At 42.4% G+C, this 22,094-nt stretch overlaps 1 protein-coding gene across 3 annotated transcripts in view; it reads left to right on the top strand.

Moving 5' to 3' along the window:
* The window catches only part of SYTL5 (synaptotagmin like 5), a 1,215,112-nt gene that overhangs the window by 786,889 nt on the left and 406,129 nt on the right, over nt 1–22,094 (top strand). For all 3 annotated transcript variants that reach the window (XM_086934158.1, XM_086934159.1, XM_086934156.1), the window contains one exon: nt 9,066–9,290. In XM_086934158.1, coding sequence (XP_086790284.1) covers nt 9,066–9,290 — 225 coding nt within the window. The remainder of the gene's footprint in view (nt 1–9,065; nt 9,291–22,094) is intronic.

The following is a 22,094-nucleotide window of genomic DNA, read 5'->3' as shown; positions in this document are numbered from 1 at the left end:
TTTGTAGCCCTTGGTAGTTCTGTTCTTTTATCAGGTCTGATGTGACTTCTACTCAGAAGCTGGGAACAGATCTAACAACACTAGGATAAATACCTTGTCATGGTCACAGGTGTAACCTCTTAGACACGTGATATAGAATCTCTTAGTACCACGTTCACAAAATAGAATGTATATATTTATTTATTAGCAGCTATGTTTAGCATAGACCAGAATCAGTGAATGCTTTAGCAAGTCCAAGGTACCTTCGTGGTTACAATTAGGATGCATCCTCTAATAAAGAGAATATAAGAAGTAGGAATTGAGAAACATAATATCACATAACAAAGGGAAGTACTGTGTTATGTTAGTAACTGTACCCCTTCCACAGTGCCATTCTTAATGTCACTATGCAGCAACATGAGGCTGACTGTCTTCCTCCACTTCCTCTGCCATAGCCATGGCATTCACTGTGTAGTCTCTCTGGAGGTCAGGCTTCAGTCTGTTCACATGGAACACCCTCTTGAGTTGACTTATGGCATCTATGTCCACCAAGAAGTTTCTCTCAGAAATCTGAACTACCCTGTATGGCCCACACCATTTGTCCTCCAAAGCCCTGGGAAAAATAGGCTTTAGCACCAACACCTCCCAACAATCCTGATAACCAGTCAGCGTAAATTTCTGGTCGTACCATTCCTTCATCAGCGCTAGGCTGTCCTGAAAGCTTTCCTTTGCCTGACTAATGTGCCATGCCATCAAGTTTCTGAGGTCAATCAGAAGGCACCCCGGGACCTAATTAATGCAGGCCGCTGCACAACTGGATTGAAAAGGCACCTGGGCGCCTGCGTGTTGCCCGTTCCTGTTACCAGCGCCAGCTTCTCTCTGCCGTTCACTTGCTCATTGAACCTTGTTGCTGCCTAATTTCCCTGCTGCTGCCATGGTTGCTCCCTCTCCCATTCCTGCCTCTGCCAAATCCCCGGCCACCCCAGCACCTACTTAATGTAGGCCGCTGCACAACTGTATTGAGAAGGCTCCTGGGCTCCTGACCTACTTAATGCAGTGCATCAAGAGCACGCATTGGGTGCGGCTGGCACGCCAAAGGCAAGCCCATCTGCGTCTGCCCGTGCTTGGACCAGGGTCAGATCCAGGAACCCTGTCCCCTCACACCATCCATTGCAAGCCTACTATCACAGGTGCTGCAGACACTGGAGTCAATGAATGCCACCTCTAGTCTGCCGCCATCCTCCATTGCCCCAAACATGCTGATAATGTTAGCAGCATGAGGGTAGCTCCAGGATTGGTTAGAGTGGGCTGCTTTGACACACTATCAGGCAGTGGGAGCCTGTGCCTGCTCTCCACCCAGGTGTCTCAGACAGCTGGACGAAGAGGTTTAAACTGCAAATGTTAGGCTGGCCATCGAAAGAAAGCCAGCCAAATTGACAATGCACAAATCTGTCTGGGGGTATTTATCTGCCTCCTCATGATTCACTATACAGGCCTGAGTCTCTGAAAATGAAACTCATATTCTTCCATGAATTGTACCATTCACTGGCACACATACACAAAGTACATTAATTTAATATACCCACACTGCACAGCACTGTATTCTTCATATATTGCACCAGTCACAAGGCACACATACACCCAGAATATAAATGTACCATGCAGGCACTGCACAGCGCTATACCCTTCATATAGTGGACCACTCACAGGTGCACTTACATCCTGCACATGCATTTGCATGTACTCCATGCACTCCACAGTACAACACCCTTCATGGATTGTACAACTCACAGGCACACATACATCTAGAGCATGCATTTACTGTGCACGCACTACCCAGTACTGCATTATTCCTGTGGTGTACCCTTCCAAGTCACCCATACATCCCAGTGCAGATACACTACTCATACGCTGGGTTCACAACAACTTGATGTAGGCCAAGGGGCGAGATAAGCACACAGCACCAAAATTTTGCATGAGTGAACCTATCAGCCTCACTCTAGTAACACAGGTTAAAAAGGACTTGTATATTCCTCGTGATCCCTACACAGTTTGCTGCTTTGCCCGCTGGTGCCCCTCCTATGCTCTAGTTTAGGAACCTGTTACGTAACCTTAAATTACACATCAGGCAATATGCGGACAACAGATTTTAGTTTTAGCTAGATTGGTCAGTGTTTTATGCTTTTAACACAGAGATCCTTTTATTACTTGCAGTGAATACATTATAATCCTTCTAATATAGCACAGTGAGCTATGAAGGACGTGGCTCCTACACCTTGTAACCCTCACTGTCTTATGTAACACATCTTGTACATTGATTTACATACTTACATGAATTATTGTCAATGTATAATATGTATGTTATGTAATGCGCTCTTACACTCTGCACTGGGATTTGTCTAAAATAAATAAAATAGTGGCACTTACATTATTATTTGTACAAATACAGGGACAGACAAATACATCTGGCATTCTTACAGTGCATGCATTTATCTTATAAACTGGGACTGAACAAAGACAAAGCATGCCTGTCTTATACACCTGTAAAGTGATAAAAATCTGCGAGCCTTCCTTTCCCCTCCTTTGTATTTGCATCTAACTGTGAGCCTCCAGACCACGCCCAGCCAGGATCAGATTGGAACAAAATGCGGCCTGATGGCCCCTTAACTGTGGCCCATCTGGAGGTGAAAATACATTTTAAAAAGTCCCTCCCTGCCTGCATGTTGCTGCAACTAGAATGAAAGCAGACAACAGTGCAGGCACTCCTAAATGTGTCCCAGTGTCTGGAAATGACACCGGGACAAGTTCAGCCTAAGCAAGGCCACATTCTTCACACAGAATAACACAACATCACTGCTCTTCTAAGCACCTCAAACTGCCTCTTGTATCCCTATCCTTTGAAAAAGCAATTCCATGAGCTTACTTTATTTCCAAACAGCAGGTGCAGTGACACCAGGACAATAAGAACTCATGGAAACATTACGCCTACAATAAGGCTACAGTTTACTTTTTAAACAGACGAGAATAACACAATTCCTTTACTTGCACTAGTGGATACCACACACTGTCTACACCAGAATATATATGCTGGTCCTAGCTCCAAGTTAAAATACAAAGTATGCTCATTCATTGTTGTTGTTTACTAACACCACACCTTACCACCCTGCTTCAGGGTACACACACCAAGAGCCCACCTCTCTTCATCGGTTATTCTTTAACTACACTAACCAGATCAGATATTACATTTGTGCAACAGATAGATACAGTGGCACCATACCCGACAAAACCACAATGAACATAAACCACAAATTCATTTCACCCGTCCACATATTCCTCTTCTGTGCCTAAGCCCACTTCCACCCCTACCCAGTACCCCACGCTTTTACAAAGTTCTAGCTTTCCTTCGGGCAGCTAGTCAACTGGCTCTAGGATGGTATATTCACTCCTTTGAGCTTTTATGCACAAATGCACAAGTTATATCATTTACCTTCCTGCTACTTGTAAAGTAACAGACGCCACAATCTTAGCTCCACTCTGAGAATCCCTCTTCCACCCACCCAGAGGACTAAATAAATCCCCCCCTGAGCTCCTCTCCAACGCTTGAACAACAATTATACTGCATCCTTCATGCTCTCCCACCACAGACAACAATTAAAATGATATGCTCTTTCAGGCCCCGTCTTTCACTTACTTAAATCACATAAGTAACACACACATTAATTTTCCAGCTCTAGCCTATACATTATTACTTAGTTAATGACATTCCCTGTACTAAGTGCAGTAACACCTTATGCCCAAAAATAAGATCAATATACAATGATAATTTGTTGTTCTACAGTAAAATACAGCCACATATTTAATTAATATCACTACAACTCGGAACTAAGGGCCATATGTATAAAAATGTCCATTTGCGATTCTCAAATAGCGATTTTTTGCAAATTGCTATTTGAGAATCTCAAAAGGCTATGTATGTAGGATTTGCAATAAATGTTGCGAATCCTACGTATTCCTTAGGTGCGATTCACAATTAAGGAATACCTCCCCATTCATTCCTATGGGAATTAATGGGAAGACATTCTCAATTTACGATTCCCAATTAGAGAATCACAAATTGCGAATGCAATTTCAAGGGTGCCAGGGTGTCAAAAGGACACCTTGTTGCACCCCTGAAATGAGCATGGGTGCAGATGTGGTGCACATACCTGCCCTAAGGCCTGTATGTGAGTCACATGGCACTTTAAAAAATGCGAAGGGCATTTTCCAAAGAAATCGCAAATTACCACCAACTTGAAGTTAGTGGTCATTTGCGATTCCTTAAGTCCAAATTGCACTTTTTCTGTGCTTCTTACATTGCATTTAAGGAATCGCAATTTGCGATTCCTTAAATGTAATTGCAAAATAGGAAATTGCAAAATTTGTGATTCCTGATTTTGCGAGGGGTGTTCATACATTGAACACTGCTGATTTTCTATCGCAAACGCTGAAATTCAGAATTTGCGATCGCAAAATTGTCTTCATACATATGGCCCATACTCTCTCCGCCACGGATCACTTTTTCTTTAAAATAGATTTGGCCTCCTTGTGTTATCACCTCCAACCTACGCCATTGTGTTATTTGGAAACAAAAACAACTCCCTATCAGTAATATTTCATAACACTTTAGCAGGCGTCTCGTTCTCCTGTCCCTACCTTTTGCACACACACCTTTATGTCACTCTTTCTATTTGTGCAACAGGTGGAGTCACACAAGTACAATCTAATATCAAGGACATACTGAATACAAATTACAACTTCTGTTTGAATTTGTTTTACAGGACACAAGGACACAAGGGTATAATTTGCTTTGTTCCATAGGGGACCTTGGTACACTGCCTAATGCACAGTGTGAACCTATATATTTTGTATCATATTTTTTATTACAACAAAATATGATTTACTAATCCAAAACTACCCAGCTTTGACTTTTACAGCCTCAGCTTGGCTTTACATGCTCATTAGCACCAAATTCATGTTACAGCAATCACTATAAAATGCAGCTGACAATTGTTTTTACAAACTGCAAGACAATAAAGGCAATGCGCATTCGTGCAGCATATGCAGTTGCAATGTCGCATGAAGCAAGCAGGATAAGCGGGTGTAAGAGTCACATGTCATCCATACTGGTGCGCACAATATTGAAAAGTTCTCGGTTTAGAGAAGCAGAGACTCCACATCACTCTACTCTGCGTCAGTCTACTCTATGCCATTCTACTCTACCCCACTCCATCTTACTCTATGCCACTCCATTCTACTCTACCCCTCTACTGCATACAATAACACTCTATGCCTCGCCACTCTATGAGACACCATTCTATGCCACTCAACTCTACACCACTCTATGCCAAGCCGCTTCACTCTATGCCACTTTGGTATACTCCATGCCAATCTGCGTTACTCTACTCTCTGCTACTGTACTCTACTCCACTCTACCCCACTTCATTCTGCTCCCCACCACTCCATTCTACTGAAAGCCATGCAATGCCACTCGACTCTGCTACACTCTAAGCCACTCCACACACTGCCACTCTACGCCACGCCATGCCGCTCTACTCTATGCAATGCCACTTTACAGCATGCTACTCTGCGTCACTCTACTCTGCGCTACACCACTTTACGCCACTCCACTCTAAGCCACTCCACTCTATGCCACTCTGCTCTATGCCACTCCACCCCACTCGACTCCACCCCACTCTATTCCACCCCACTCTACTCCATCTCGCTTTACTACATGCCATGCTACTTTATTCTACGCCTCTCTACTCTATGCCACTCTTCGCCAGACAATGGCATTCTATTCCACTCTATGACACGACATTCTATGCCACGCTACTTCTACTCTACACCATTCCACTCCACACTATGCCAATCGACTCCACTCCACTCTACTCTACTTTACTGCTCTACTCCACTCCAATCTGCACTAATCCACTCAATACAGTGCCAGTCTGCTGCACTCTATGCCACTCGACTCTGTGCCACTCCACTCTAAGCCCATCTTCTCTACTCCACTCCACTCCACTCCACTCCACTCTACTCCACTCTACGCTGCTCTACGCCACTCTATGCAACTCAATGTGACATCACTCTACTCTGTGCCATTTCACTCTACGCTACGCCACATCACTCCACTCTCCACTGCGTCACCCTACTCCACTCCATACAGTGCCACTCTATGGGACTCTAACCCACTCTACTCTATGCCACTACAGCCTATGCCACTTTGCTGTACCCTACACCACTCCACTCTATGCCATTTCACATTACACCACTCCATTCTACCAGCTTGCTTAATCTCCACAACAGCCCCTCGCGGCGGGATGCCTGGCTTTCACCTTGTGGATACCCTGCCGGGGTTATCTCACAGGGGAATACCAGGACGGGTTCCCTAAGCAAGCGCTTAGATACCGGGTCGGTGATTTGCGCTATATAAATACATGTACATACATGTACCATATGACACTCTACACCACTCTACTCTATACCACTCCACTCTACACTACTCCACTCCACATCACTCTGCTCCACTCTCCTCTGTGTCATACCAGTAACTTGTAGCCATGCTGAACAGCAACCACGCTGCTGTACAACTTAGCTAATAGACATTGGCAAAGCCAATAGCTCTCACATAGGTGAGACCTATTGGCTATGCCACTGCTTGTTGAATGTGTGTGGGTCCTGTCTCCTGCATGGTTGCAACAAGTAGTGCTAACCTTCGGAGCCTTGGAGAGGACAGGGAATGAGTGGTCTGATGTTGCTTGGCTCAGAGAGTCCAGTACATACATGATAGAGATTCTTCAAAATTCAAAAAAATCTATTCCCTTTATAGTGTGATCATTGCATCACTTTTTAGCCTGTGCTCAGTTTGTTACAAAAAGCACAAAGGCCAGGGCCCTCGTGAGGAGACCACTGTAGCTTACACCTCCTCTTGCATCTGCAAGCACTGCCATAGTGCCAACACAACCACTGACCATTGTGCTCTTAAGAGTGTGACAGTTCTGACTATTACAGGACCCCAAAGCTTTAAGAATGATTTTGGGCAGCAGGTATTAGTTATTTTATTGTATATTGAATTAATAAACAACTGTTGTCTTGCTCATCAGTAAATTAAACAAACAGCGCCACCATGTAGCAGTGCTGGTGTTCACAATTAACTGCTGATGCCTAGCGCCAGAAATCACTGATTTAAAATAAGTACTGTTTTCAGCGATTTTATGTCCAAATATGCATTTAGAACGCATGCTTTTTTAACGCTGTCATTAGCATGAACGCATCGTAACGACGTGTTTCTTTTGCACACAAGTTCTTACAACAATTTACCCGAGGGGGGCACAGGATTTTGGATTAGTATAATTTACTACTCCAACTCCAGTCTGCGCATCAGCAGGGAAAGTGTTGGATTTTAAATCCAACACCTCTGCACCAATTCACCTCCCTAAAGCAAGTTGTTGTTATGACTTGCGTGCTAAACGGATGCGTGCTAATGACACGTTTGTTTAATTGCCGGCGCTGTAAAGGCACAGCGTGATTTCAGCATCGTGCTAAAGGCTGTTTCCCATTTTCAGCATACCCCCATTGCATCATGTTTCAGTTGTTATTACAGTTGGTAGAAGTGAAAGATTCTATTCATAAACTTAGAAATATTCATGCCCCGCCATCATCCTGATGATGGAGCTAATCGTGAAAGCTGTCTTTTGCACCCTATAAATGGCCTAGAGTGTTATTAAAGATGGAGTAACACTATGGTTCTTGCTATAGTGCAACACATGATGTATTTCAAGATGCTCAGCCTCCTATGTGATGATGAAAAAAAAAAAGAACTATAAAAAAATGTAATTGCCTAGGCTCACACTCTAAGGCCATGTAGAAGCCGAGATTAATGCAACGATTTTGTGCAATTCATCCACTGCATGGTTATCGAATTCTCTCTCCTGTTTCAGATCAAAACTTAATGCTTTGTGTTTAAATCTTTCAAGCACTAACAGCCACATGCATCAAAGTTAGCATTTGCGATTTCTTAATTGCGAAAATTAAGGAATCGCAATTAAGAAATCGCAAATTGCTATGCATCAAAAAATCGCATTTTTATTTGTGATTTCCAAAAATTCCTTAATTGCGATTCACAATTTGTGAATCGCAATTAAGGAATCCCTTCCCATTGATTCCTATGGGCCAATAGGACATGGCCAAATGGCCAGAGTTGTGGACAGCGGAGCGGGGGAACCAGGTTCAATTCTCAGTGTCCGCCCAACATCAGCAGGTAAATGGTAGGAGGAAAGGATGAATGAATAGATCCATAGAAGAGATATCTTCTGGTGAGGGTCATGATGAGTTGTTTCATTTGCTTGGTGCCACAAGAGCTTTTCTTCGACGTGGGGGTATTTTCAGTTTCTTCCTACTCACCTGCTAAAAAATATATAGTATTAAGCCAAACAGCAATTAACAGTATGACATTATGAAGGTGCAACTATTGCAAAATATAGGAAATGTTAACATATTATCCCATTTCTCTTTTATTTTGGGTAATTAATTAACCTGCTTTGTTTATATTAACACATTTCTCATGTGTTTTGGTGTGTGCTGCAACTAATATAGAAGTTGTTATGTATCATCATGTCTTGCCTTTAGCCCCGCCCCAGCCCCGCCTCCTCACTACACCTCTAGCTCGGCACTTATTTTTTCCCATATAAAGCACTGATTACAATACATGATGGGTGAGGGTTCATCATAGCAGGAATAGATAGTCATGTCCCTATGCACTGTACATGCGCCAGTTAAATATTTTGATTGCAATATTACAAGACATAACCGCAAGGAACATAGGGTAACGTAAATACTCACATCCCACTCACAAATGAACACTTCCCCCACCCCACCACACATCCACCCCCCATTCCTCGCCATGCTCTGTCATAGGAAAACCAACAATGAGAGTTCAGAGTACGGTCCGCCCCCTCGTATGGACAGAGCCTCACATGTCCTAGTCTGGTCTTAGCTTGAGGGGTATCAGCATGTGAATGAATGTTTCTCTATATTTAATTTTTCAGAAAGTTACAGAATGAACTTCTAGAAATACGAAGGAGAGGAGGGAACCGACGCCTACGGAACCAGGCCGATGCTAGAATCTGCGTACGCTGCCAGAAGAATCTTGGCCTAATCTTTGACAGAGGGGACCTGTGCCAAGCCTGCAAACTCCGCGTCTGCAATGCATGCCGGGTACTGGGTCCTAGCACTGGCAAGACCTGGTTGTGCACTGTGTGTGCTAAGATTGGGTAAGCACTTCAAAGACAATGGTTGTAAATTGCTTGCAGAGTGATTGATGGAACCACCATGTGGAATGTAATGAGGACCCCTGAGTCTTCCATATCCCATAGATATTCATTGGCCTTGGACTGAGTGGGGGTCCCCATAAGAGTTGGGGGCTTACTGAAGGGTTGAGAACCTCCCGGTACCACGAGGGCTGCAGGGCCCTGCATTACGCGCATGGCATGCACCACAAAAAGAAAGTGTGTGTATGGTTGCACAGTGAAATAAGCGCTTGCTGTTAACATTGTGTGAGAACTGCAGCTAATGAGTTTGGTTTCCTTAATGGCTAGTCGAGACTTTCACCCTTCTGAGAGTGATAAAACTGGGTATCAATAATTGGATAATCATAAAACATAATCATAAGAAACTGCAAAAAACAAGTGCATTTATTCCAGTTTTAAAAATGTAATTATTAGCTGCTCCTTTGTAGACGTGACCAAAAAGACAAGGATTCACAAGTGGCTTATGGTGTAAATTATTTTACATATATTTCTATTTTATGGTAGTCCACTTACTCACCCTGCAAACAGGAACCTTGCTGGCAGGGGCGTAGCTTCAGGCGGTGTTTGGGGTGTTACACTCCCCTAATAAATGTATTTTCGGGTAAATAGTTGGGTACAGGTGCTTTCAGTCGGGTATGAGGAGGTGTCTATCGGATTTCATAAGAAACTTTACATACAGAGAGACACATCACACACACTCTTTCTCTCGCTCTGTTTTGAAAGTCTTCATAAATTAAGCTTGTTTACAAAATATTGTTTTCTCTCACTTAGGACCCCTACCAATCAGCATTTCTCTTCCCTTTCCTCTGACCTTTAAGCCATTCTGATGCGCCATGTTATTCATATAATTTTTTTAAACATTATATGCCAGTGTGACTGTTGTAAAATCTGAAGCTTACTCTGCCCTCCGCCGCCCTCCAATCTTACTGGCCAAGCTATGCCCATGCTTGCTGGCATTCAAACTCATGACCATCAGAACACTGCATTTGTCAGAAGTATATGTTCAGCTCACTGAGCCCTCCTGGCAGCTAATAGGGGAAAGATGTGTATCTTCTGGCCATCCCTCTAAATTGAAAGATAACACAGCCATCTAGACGGGATTTCTTGACAAATGTTGGGCACTTTTTGGAGGGATACTCATGTCAGTGAAGTTTGGTGCAATTTAAAGGGCAAATCTATGTTGCTTGAAACAAATTCCAAGAAAAGCTTGCATTTTTAGGGAGGGTGTTGTTACTTAAACAACTCTTTATACCAAGTCGGTAAATACTATTAGAACATTGGAATGTGCAGCACTCCATTGAAGACAATGGAGTGCTCCGTGCTGCTATGGTCCGGTAAAGGCCCGCAAAATAACATTCCAATGTTGTTTTCACAAAGGCCTCTCGGAGCCCAAGAGGATTTAAACCCCCTCGTGCTAAGAGAGGCCTTTGTTTTATTTGTTAGAACATTCTGCCCTCTAGTTGCAGAATGTTCTAATAGCCTGTAGGCCTTCGTAGTTGGGCTATACGGCTCATGCCTTTAACGCTGGAGCGGGCCTTTAATAGCCGGTATGGCCCGCTATGGAGGGCTATAAGGCTATATTCGAGTTTATTAAAATAGATGATACCTAAAAATGTCCATGGACTCGACAATTCTCGCTCCGGTGCCTACTTGATTCACGGGTTCACACTCTGCAACTCTGGGCAATAGCTTGCTTAATCTCCACAACGGCCCCTCGCGGCGGGATGCCTGGCTTTCACCTTGCGGATACCCTGCCGGGTTTTCTCACAGGGGAATACCAGGACGGGTTCCCTAAGCCAGCGCTTAGAAACCGCTAGGTGATTTGCGCTATATAAATTCCTGTACATTTACATTTACATTACATAATAGACCATTGACAAGGGTGGCTGGTGTGTTGCTCTCTTCAAACTATATTCAATGTATATCAGCATAATTCAGGCAGTGTGTTATTGTTAAATCATTCATGATGCAATTTTAGAAAAGCCTTGTTAAAAGAAAGCATGTGGGCAAAAAAAACAAATATTTATCGGCCAAAAAATGGAAACCATGCGCCTGCATGATTTGACTTACTTTATCAAAAGTTGGAACCTTTGAGATGGCTTCTGTGCTTGAAACGTTCTTCACTGAAAGCAAGTATCAATTATCAATTTTGGGGTTTTAAAGCATTCATGGTCTATTTGTCAAAACAAGATTTGTTTGTGATACCATTGTAAAATGTGGGTTGTTGGTCCTAATTTGTTTACATGTATTAACCATTTAAATGTGTATTTTTCAATGAAGTTGATTAAGCAAAGTGTGTGGGTTGTCAGAAATGACAATCCACGATCTTTTATCCCTAGTGACATGAAGGGTCGCTCACTTTTCCCTCATCTTGCCCCTTAATAGCCTCGGATTTCGTCCCTGAGGATCAAGGAATTTAGAGCCCTTGTACGGTCTCACCACAGACTGTTGTTTGTCCCAGGCAGTATTGTATAAAATGCTCCTCAAAATTAACCTTTGCTCATGATTAGATGTCTTTCTTCTTAGTCTCAGTTGCCACCTTCTTACTAGCGGCTTACCTTCCTATTCTGAATTTTCCTCTCCCATGAAGCTTAGCATTTTTACCTCTGCCTTTAGTTGGTTGGCAAGGGTGCAGCCTCTCACTGTTGATGTTGTGCAACTACTTTTTAGTGTTGTTTTATTTTATTTGTTCAATACTCCATTGGAGTGCAACTCTTTGTTTTAAGAGTATGAAGATATGCATACCAACATTTTAAAAGTAGAAAGTGGGAGATACTGAAAAACAAATCGGGGTAATGTTGTATTTTCTCCATAAACATATATTAAAGTGGACACAATTTTTAGGCAGAAGGCAACAAAAATAAAGCCTGGTGGCTTCACAAATTAGGAGTCTCCCGCCGTCTTAAGCGAGTCTTTTGGCATGTATGCACGAAGAATCTATGTATTGGGACAATGTAGACCCGAGAGAGTTCTCCGAGAATCACAGTCTCATATCTATCTATCTACATATTTCAAAACAAAAGTATGTCTGTTTGTTCTTTTTGCATTACTACACCATTCATCCGATCGCCATGAAACTTTGGGAAGTTGTTGAGTACATTCCAGCGAAGGTTTCTGGCAAAAAAAAAAAAAGAACATTTTTTTAAATATCGGCCCCCCGGCCCCCCAGGGCCCTCATAATCTTTACAATACTGAACGTTTACAGTTTACGGTGCGACTCGCCTTTGTAATGACCATCAACAAAGCACAAGGACAATCACTGCAAGTGTGTGGACTACATTTGGAGAATCCGTGCTTCTCACATGGACAACTGTATGTGGCCAGGTCATGCGTCGGAAAACCTTCAGATTTATTCGTGTACGCACCAGACGGAAAAACGAAAATACCGTGTATCCACAAGCTTTCGAATAAATAAACAGAATTAAAACAACACTTTAAAATGTTTTCCATATTAAAATGAATACGTTTCAATAAAAATGACACAATGTAAATTGAATGTTATCATAACAAGTTTCCTTAAATTTCCTTTCTTCTGAGATCGCAGCAACGTGCAACGGGTAAGCTAGTCCTATATAAGGAATGCTTCTCGCAAGAGAAGCACCTCTTTACATTCTTTAGACACTCCAGATATCCCTTGCTGCACTTGAAAAAATGCCTTTCTATGTTTATGGCTATCAGTTCTAAGGTCATGACTCTCTAAAGTGAAACAATGCATTTTCTATGATTTATGTACCTGTAGAAATTAACAGTTGAGTTCTTCTTTACAGCAAATGCATCAACATACTCATTCTCAGCTGCAGCCAACAAGGTTGGGTCAATTCACATGCTGTACATATAAGGCCATGGATATTTAAAATATTTTTTTCACCCCAAATGAACTTCGCACACATTTTCCCTCAGAAACCTAAAAAATAGTCCGTCTGCAGTCTGCTGCAGATATTAAACCCAACTAAAACAGTCCACCCTGGCAGGGTTGTCCAACATAAATCCATGAGTCCAGGTGCTTTGGTTAGAATTTCAGGATATCTTGATGAGAATCCATTTAATAGTACTGATCTAATTTTTAAACCCCTATAGTCAGTGATAATCTGGCTTGGCTGCATCCTCATGGATCAACATTTGACAGCCCTACTCTGTTAATCTGTGGGGCTTCATTCTCATGTTCTACAGATCTTTTAATGGCCTAACTAAACTCATGGAGGCCCACAATTCTCAGCATCAGACAGAATGGTATAATTTTTAGGTTTTGCCTGCACAATGCTTGCACTGTTCTTGTGAAATGTATTGTATTTAATATACATCTTAAAAGGGGCTTTCATTCAGCCCCCTTGCTCTTTATTTGTTCCTGCGCTTGCCACTTACTTTTCCTCTGTTTCCATTGGACGTAGCATGCTATTTCCTGTTGTTCTTTGTGCTTATGTGGGGCTTTTTTAATGTTTACCCAGCACAGCGCTTGCTCTGTGCTTGTTTACTGAATCTCTCCATGGCTGCATGCATTTCAAGCATGCTCGGTATGCCTCACAAATTGCCTTTAACAAGCATGCTTGAAATGCATGCAGTCACGGGGAGATTGGGTAAACTGCTTATTTTTATGTTTAGGCTGCCATACTTGTGAATCCTCACGGATTGCCTTTAGCATATTGTCTTTAACAAGCACTCGTGAAATGCGTGCAGCTAAGGGGAGATTTGGCAAACAAGCACAGCGCTTGCTCTGTGCTTATTTTTATGTTTAGCCCGCACAGTACTTGCGCTGTACCTGTGTACATAATCTCTCCGTGGCTGCATGCATTTCAAACGTGCTTTTTTTTTTTAGAAAGCCTCTAAGCTGCGCCCATTTTCCCACACAATGAAGGATGCGACTCTGACACTATAGTCATTATTCATTTACATTTAGGTATTCAGAGGACGAAACACAGAGGCACTCTATTCTTAGCCACTAGGTAAAATGCATGTTTAAACTCGGGCTTTGAATTCACTTTATTTGTGGATTTCACCATGGCCACGTTTTCAGGCATAACTTGGGGGCATATTATCAAGGGGGTTTATCTCCGCTTTTTTGGCTTAAAAAGCCAAGAAAGCGGAGATACAATTATCTCCATATTACCTAGCTGTCGCTAACACCAGTTGCAGAAAGGTAGTAGAAATAGCGACCATTTTGGGCCCCGCTTTGCATGTCAGTGAAATTTATCACTAATGACATGCAAAGTGGGCGTGCCAAGATGTTAGCGACTGGAAACAGTCGCTAACATCGCTATCTCCTATTACCAACTTTTGGAGATATTCGGGCTAAGCGCGAATATCTCCAAAAGCTAACACCTGCCCTGAGCAGTTCTTAGCTATGTTATCCAATGGGAGGTGGATAACATGGCTAAGAGCATTAGCTCGGTAATGCCTGAATATCGCTGACTTTTCAGCGATATTCATGCATTTCAGCCGATTTTTATCGCTTAGTAGATAAACCTTGATAATAGCAAGGTTTCTAAGCGATAAAAATCGCCGCAGCTCGGCGATAAAATATTGCCGCTAAGCCAACATAGCGATAATTATCGCTAGTTGTTGGTAATATGCCCTATAGTCCTTTGTTGATTTTAGCGAGACACCTCACTTTAATAATCATGTGGATGCAAAAAATCCAAGCTGGTGGACAGCAAACATAGTGAGATACTTCTATCAGTAAGAGAATTTACAAATGCTCTGCATCGTTTTCAGTTGTACCACTGTGGTACCAATGGTCTACTTGGTTTAATCTGGGTTGTACTATGGCACTTGATCTGGTTTGACCCTCCTAATCTGGGTTGTACTATGGCACTTGATTTTATCTTCACTCGTCGCCTATTCACTTGTCAGGTAAGCACTGTCTCCAGCAGTTTATGGCACTTTAAACAGGTATAACTGCAGCATTGAGTTTTACTTTCACTCGTCTCCTGCTCACTTGTTAAAAAAGCACTGTCACTCTGTTCAAACTCATTATGTGCGGATAATTGTTTAAAGGTTCCACTATACACTAGGGCCCTTACTTGCTATGGCATAAAGTTTGAAGGGCAGATGTCTGGGAATGTTCCCCAAGGGTTGCCCATTCCTTTCTCTTCACCTTTAAACGGCTTTGCCTGTGCCTCTCCTGAGAAGAAGGTATTCATTATTCAGCAGCTCCACGCAGGAAACAGGGTTTGGGTGTCAAAACATGTCAGCTTTTACTTTAAAAGATCTCTTCAGACATTTTGTGAAAAACTTGGTAAACTTTTTGCAGAAGCTACATTTACTGTATGTTTATTTTCCCGTTCTACCTCACCCTCCTAACCACCATCCAACACACAGCTGGTCATCACAAACTAAAAATATATGCCCCTTTTCTCCTTTCCTGCAAATTGTTCCTGGTTTTTGGATGCCAGTTGACAGTTTTAGTTCCCACTTGGCTGTCTTCTACTGCTATTCCGTGTTGCCTCATTTATGCCACCTTCTGGTAATGGGTCTGGTCCACTACTCTCTCTGTGATGCTTCTGGTACGCAGATGTTCATGTGTGATACCAGTCTTAGCACCCACAGTATCTCTGTGTCAACAACTAAATGGCTGCCAGGGAGAGGGAAGTGTTGTGACTGCTTCTCTTGGGGATGAGTTCCCCTGCTTTTTTAAAAAATTGTGTGAGTGATTGTGGAGCCTGTAATGGCTTTAGGACCCATCCGACTGCAGATCTGATTCTCCACATGAACTTCCTTTTAGTGGACCTTAAGATGGGTCCACCCAGTTTGTACTCTCAAGACTGTATCCCTCTTTATCCTCTTTCACAAAGCTCTAGCTCTAGGCAGTAGTCCTGATTTTTGTTTAGTAGCTGCACCAAGGTAGATGTCCTCCGTGTGTAAATTAGGTGCAGCTGCTCAGAAAAGCATAGTTAAATATGATATTTTTTTATTCCTGAATGACACAATGCCCAAATATGTGGTTGTCTTACCTTCCAATTTAAAATTAGGTCTGCATTTATTTGGACAAGTTAATCTCAAGAGATAGTCCCCAACCAACAATAATCGTTGCATTCTCTTGAGCCTACCCCATTCCTTTAAATGATTCTGCTCCACCTGAATACAATAGCCAATGGTTTAATATATAAAACACCTGATACCTTGGGAGTTTAGTAGAAATATCACTTGAATAGATCTAGACGTAGCCATTGCTTTAAATGGGCCGGTATTCTCGCCTCATAATTTCTGTAACATATATTGCACAACTGTTCACAAAGCTACAAATTGCCACAAAAACAGCCTATTATAAATCATATAGGTGAAACCTAATACATTTACGAATGCTTGTTTACTATTCCTAGACGTCTTGCCAGTTCTACACCCCAATAGTAACAATTTTACAGTATACAAGCCTTGTACTTTGTTTCTAAATGCAAATCCATATATGACATTGTCACCAGCAATCAATCTGACTGTCCCTGTGAATGGTTCACATTCTCCTGCCCGAGAGGGCCCATTTGGTCGGATTTTGAATTATTACAACCTACCAACACAATGGAGCTCATCACAAAGTCTAAGTAAGGGTGGCCTTTGTATCTCTGTTCTGTAGTGGCCCTACAGAAACTGACTCCTGGACTATGTAGCTCAGTCATTAAAGTGTATCATTTCAGCTTGTCCATAGCCATGTACCAGTGAATTGGAAATGTGTAGTGATCTCTTCCTTCTTGAAAAAAGAGCAAACTTGTCTCCCGGTGACCACACCTGCAACTGTCCAGTCACATGACAGCCAGCCTGCACTAAAACCCTGCAAAGGTTTGTGGCCCAACACATCTCAAGGCTAGAAAGACCAACATCTTGGACCAATGGCAGCTGGGCTTTCGCAAACATGATGGGACACTAGCAGCCCTTTTCCTGGAAATGGAGCCAATGTGGCAGATTCATGGTGAAGCAGACACTGCAAGCCTGATCCTGTTAGATGTCTTGGCTGCCTTCGATTGAATCATGCTGTGGTGATAAGCCATATGGCTGAAATCGGGAGCCAAGACAGGGTTCCGGTCTGTTTTAACTCGATTTTGTCGTATTAGGCCCAACTGCGGTATTTACCCCCCTACAACTCGGTAGGACACCTATGCTCTCCTGAGTCCCCAATATTCCTCTATATCTCTCATGCACCATTACACCTTTTCAACCCTCTGACTGGGCTCATCATATCTTTTAGGACAACTGGTTTAAAAGACAGACTGATTGCCACGCAACAGTGGATGAACCAAAATTTCTTAAAACTAAATGCCAGCAAGATGAAACTTCTGCTTCTGGGCAATGATCATGCATGCTAGGACAATATGTTGTGGTCCTCCGATATGCCCTCCTACAGCTGCATCCCAAAATGCTAAAGAGCTTGGAGTCATCACCAATGAGACTCCTCTTTATTAACACTTGTTCACTTTATCCCATGCTCGTGATTTTTTAGAACCCTTGGGAAGATTCTCAATTTTTTGCCGATGACAACCACTCTACAGTAGTATTGGTACCTACTTTATTGTGGCTGTACTAGTGTAACAGTTTTTGTGGGTATCGCAGGATACCTACTGAACAAACTGCTGCCCACTCGAAACGCATTTGTGCTGATTGTCTACGCACTCGATAAATGTGATCACATCGCAGATGCACATCACTCCCTATACGGGTGACCAGTCAAGCAACATGTGCAATTCAATGCTCTCCCCTTAAATAATATGATTTACTATGGTTTGACAAGATCTGACCTAAAAATGATCCTAGTCCCATAAACTTCCAAACACCACCTGCGATCTTCACATCCCCTCCTATTTAATGTACCTCCTGTTTCGTTGCTTGAAAATTTGGCATATATCCCTTTGGTAACTATCCAAAATGGTCAACATTTGATAACAAATAAAAAGATCTGATATAGAATGAGAAAATGTGTGTTAATTTGGAATGTGAAGGTAAAAAAAAAAGGGAATCTAAAGGGGAGAAACATAGTAGTCTAAAGAGCAAAATGAGAAAGAATGTTGTGCATGGTGCAGAAGCGAGGCTTTTGACTGAGAGGATGATTGGGAGAAAAAGATGAAAATATATAGGGAGTGATGAATGAGAAAGGAAAGAGATACGCATGTATAGAAATGCAAGGCAGAGAGAAAATATGGAGGAGGGAAGAGATAAGAATAAGGAGAGCAAGAGCTGGAAGGAAAGAGACAGATATGGAAAAATGTGGAGGTGCATGGATAAGTGGGGCATTTCTCTTAAAGAAAAGTGGAGACAGTAGTGAGAGCAACAAATAGAATGCAGAAGAAGAATATGGGTAAGGTGGGTAATTGGATGTAAAATAGGAGCACTGGAGAAAATTGATTTAGAAAGTAAGGGACTCATGAACACACAGATAGAGGAAATTTCAAGAGCAGAAAATAAAGTGGTAAAGAGAGTAATGAACTGGATAAAAGGGATGTTAGTGAGGTATTAGCAAGAGGGATAGTAATAATGAGATCAGGGCCCCATAAATTGGACGTGTGATTCCCTATACATTGACCCAAATAAACCAGGGAGTAGGTCTCTTATTTCCTGCTGCTAAGACCATGAGTTCTTCAACAAGAACACAAACTTAAAGCCGAAGGATGAACAGTAAATCTTCATCCTCCATAGAGAAGAACGAGAGAAGGCCGAAAAGGCCACAGAATAACTCGCAACTGACGGTACAATTGATGTGTCAGAAATTCATATTTAAAACTTTACTGAAATGGTCATGAATCAGTAAAACTATCTCATTGTCTCTAGATCAATAAGTCAATGTCAGTCAAGCATTTTTGAACAACATTGAATCGAAGTTGGAGAGACATATACTGCTGGATGGGGATGTAAACACACTCCTGGAAATGTTTTAATGTCAGTCACGGATAAGAGAGGGACTTAGGAAGTGAGTCAAGTACTGTCCTGCGGGGGCTGGAGAGTGAGGTTCCCCAACACATGATTGCTTTTTAATGAGGCACAATGATTCGATATACAATACAATTTTCCAAATATATTTGCTAAAAGCACTACGGGGCATATTACCAAGCAATAGCTTATCGCTATTGCTTGGTTAGAGACAAAAATTTACCGCTGAGCTGCGGCGATTTTTATCGCAGATAAACCTTGGTATTAACAAGGTTTATCGCAAATGCGATAAAAATCGGCCGCAATGCATGAATATCGCTGAAAAGTCAGCGATATTCATGCATTACCGAGCTAATGCTCTTAGCCATGTTATCCACATCCCATTGGATAACATGGCTAAGAACTGCTCAGGGCAGGTGTTAGGTTTTGGAGATATTCGCGCCAAGCGCGAATATCTCCAAAAGTTTGTAGTAGGAGATAGCGATGTTAGCGACTGTTTCCAGTCGCTAACATCTTGGCACGCCCACTTTGCATGTCATTAGTGATAAATATCACTGGCATGCAAAGTGGGGCCCAAGATGGTCGCTATCTCCTACTAGCTGTCGCTAACTGGTGCTAGCTACAGCTAGGTAATAGGGAGATAATTTTATCTCCACTTTCTTGACTTTTAAAGCCAAAAAAGCATAGATAAACCCCCTTGATAATATGCCCCTAGGTTTTACAGGTAATGTGGCTGAGAACAACATGAAATATTCAAATACTTGAGGCAGTACTGAGAAGCACTCTTTCCCTACTGCAGCAAATCATGTACGTGCCTTTATAATGTGCGTTCAGCTCTCTCTCTCTTTCTCAGAGCTAGGATCTCACATAAGATTTAGCCCTAAAAGTAGCCCTCTTCCCCCTAACTAGTGAGGGTTTCCTCGTCTTCCAAGACCGGAATGGCTATATGGGACAAAGGAAAGCCAGTGATAGGCTGAGGACCAAGGAACTACTTTTACAGATAGATGACGTAACAATCACCAATACAAACCGGCAGACAGCCCGCACAGAGTACATCATTTTCTGATACATGTAGGTTACACTCACTTGGTATAGACTAGGGGTTTGAACCCATTTTCCAAAGCCACTTTTAGCTCTTTGTCCACCACTTCTGTCATTCATATGGTCAGTCCATCCCTAGGATATAATAGTAGAAAAGATATGACATAGCTTCTGATACGAGTAAAACAAATAGAGGAAAAATAGTTACTTGGGGCCAGATGTAGGTCGGTCGGTAACGGCCGAAAATCGGTATTTTCGGCTGTTACCGACCGGTATACATGATTTGAAATGTAGGGGCACAATTTTACAGAATCGGTAACTTTACCGATTCGGTAAAGTTACCGATTCTGTAAAATACCGAATCGGTATTTTTTACCGATTCGGTAAATCTCAGATGCAGGTGGGACTCTTCTGAGTCCCAAAGGCCCTACAAAATCGGTATTTTACCACACAATCCTATTGTGTGGTAAAATACCGATTTCAGGTGTGCATGCACATGTGTGCATGCACACCTAGCCATGTGACAGACAGACATGCCCTTAGGGCATGTCTGTGTGCCACATGGCGCACATGCCTATTTGTGGGGTGCCAGAGGGTGTCAAAGTGACACCCTCTGCACCCTTGCAAAATTCGGTATTTCCCGATTCTGTAAATACAGAATCGGTATTTCCCATTGATTCCTATGGCCTTTGAAGCCCATAGGATTCAATGGGAAATACTGATTCTGTATTTACAGAATCGGTAAATACCGAATGTTACAGAATCGGTATTTCCACATCTGGAAATACCTTCATGTCAACCACATTGATTTACCGATTTTCAATTACTGAATCGGTAAAATTCGGTAATTAAAAATCGGTAAATCAATATTACCTACATCGGGCCCTTGGAATCAAGCACATCCAATACTCACAGCAACATGTATACAAATGCAAATGCATACCGAAAACTCTAAAACTAAAAATGTGGTTTGGGTTGGACCATTCTCCTCAAGAGCAGGATCAGCCCTGATCTGCCGAAAGCTGGTCTCTGTCTAGAGTGGGCAAGTGGCGAAAAACGATGGGTTGGAATGCTACTGGGAGGAATTATCAGCAATTTAAAGAATTCTTAAGCATTCCTTCCATCACCTTTTGGGTTTATAGTGAATCATATAGCGCCATTACTTGGTTCTACGGATATTGAATCTAGGTCCACGCTAATATATGCGTTTATCAAAAGCAAGAAAACAGATGTAAACTAATGATCATCAAAACTGAACACAGAAACCAGACACTATCCTCCCAGAGGCCTCCCCACTGGAGGACGGACTCCTAACGGAATGTATGGATAAAAAAGCCATATCCCTAACTTACAGTAAAATCAGCAATAATTAACCAGATCCTACACAAACTCTCTGTGAAAAATGGCAGGCCAATATCGGGAGACTAGATGAAACTGACTGGCAGGAAGCATTGGAATCTCCGCGAGAAGTGGCGATATCCTCAAAATTTCATTTAATACAACTTAAAGTGCTCCACAGAACATACCTCACTAGTGTAACCTTACATAAGATGGGGAAGACTGACAACCAACTTTGCCTGCGGAGCTGTGGTGGAGTGGGCACGTTTTACCACACTATATGGAAATGCCAGGAGATCATGACATATTGGGAAGCAATTAAGCGCACAATAACACATGTTAGTGGGCCTCCCGTACCTCCAGAGCCCAAGCGATGCCTCCTGAACATATGGGAAGCAACTGACCTCAACCATACGGCCCAAGACACTAGCCATGATAATAGCTAAACGTAACATTGCCAAATATTGGGGGGCGCAGAATACTCCAACATACGAGGAATGGTGCAGTGATATGGATGGGGCTATGGTGGCGGAAAAGGGTGTT

The sequence above is a fragment of the Lissotriton vulgaris genome, chromosome 8 (genome assembly GCF_964263255.1).
Source record: "Lissotriton vulgaris chromosome 8, aLisVul1.2, whole genome shotgun sequence".
NCBI classification, from domain to species: Eukaryota; Metazoa; Chordata; class Amphibia; order Caudata; family Salamandridae; genus Lissotriton; species Lissotriton vulgaris.
Note: the sequence above shows the minus strand (reverse complement) of the source record. Positions and strands in the feature narration are given on the sequence as shown.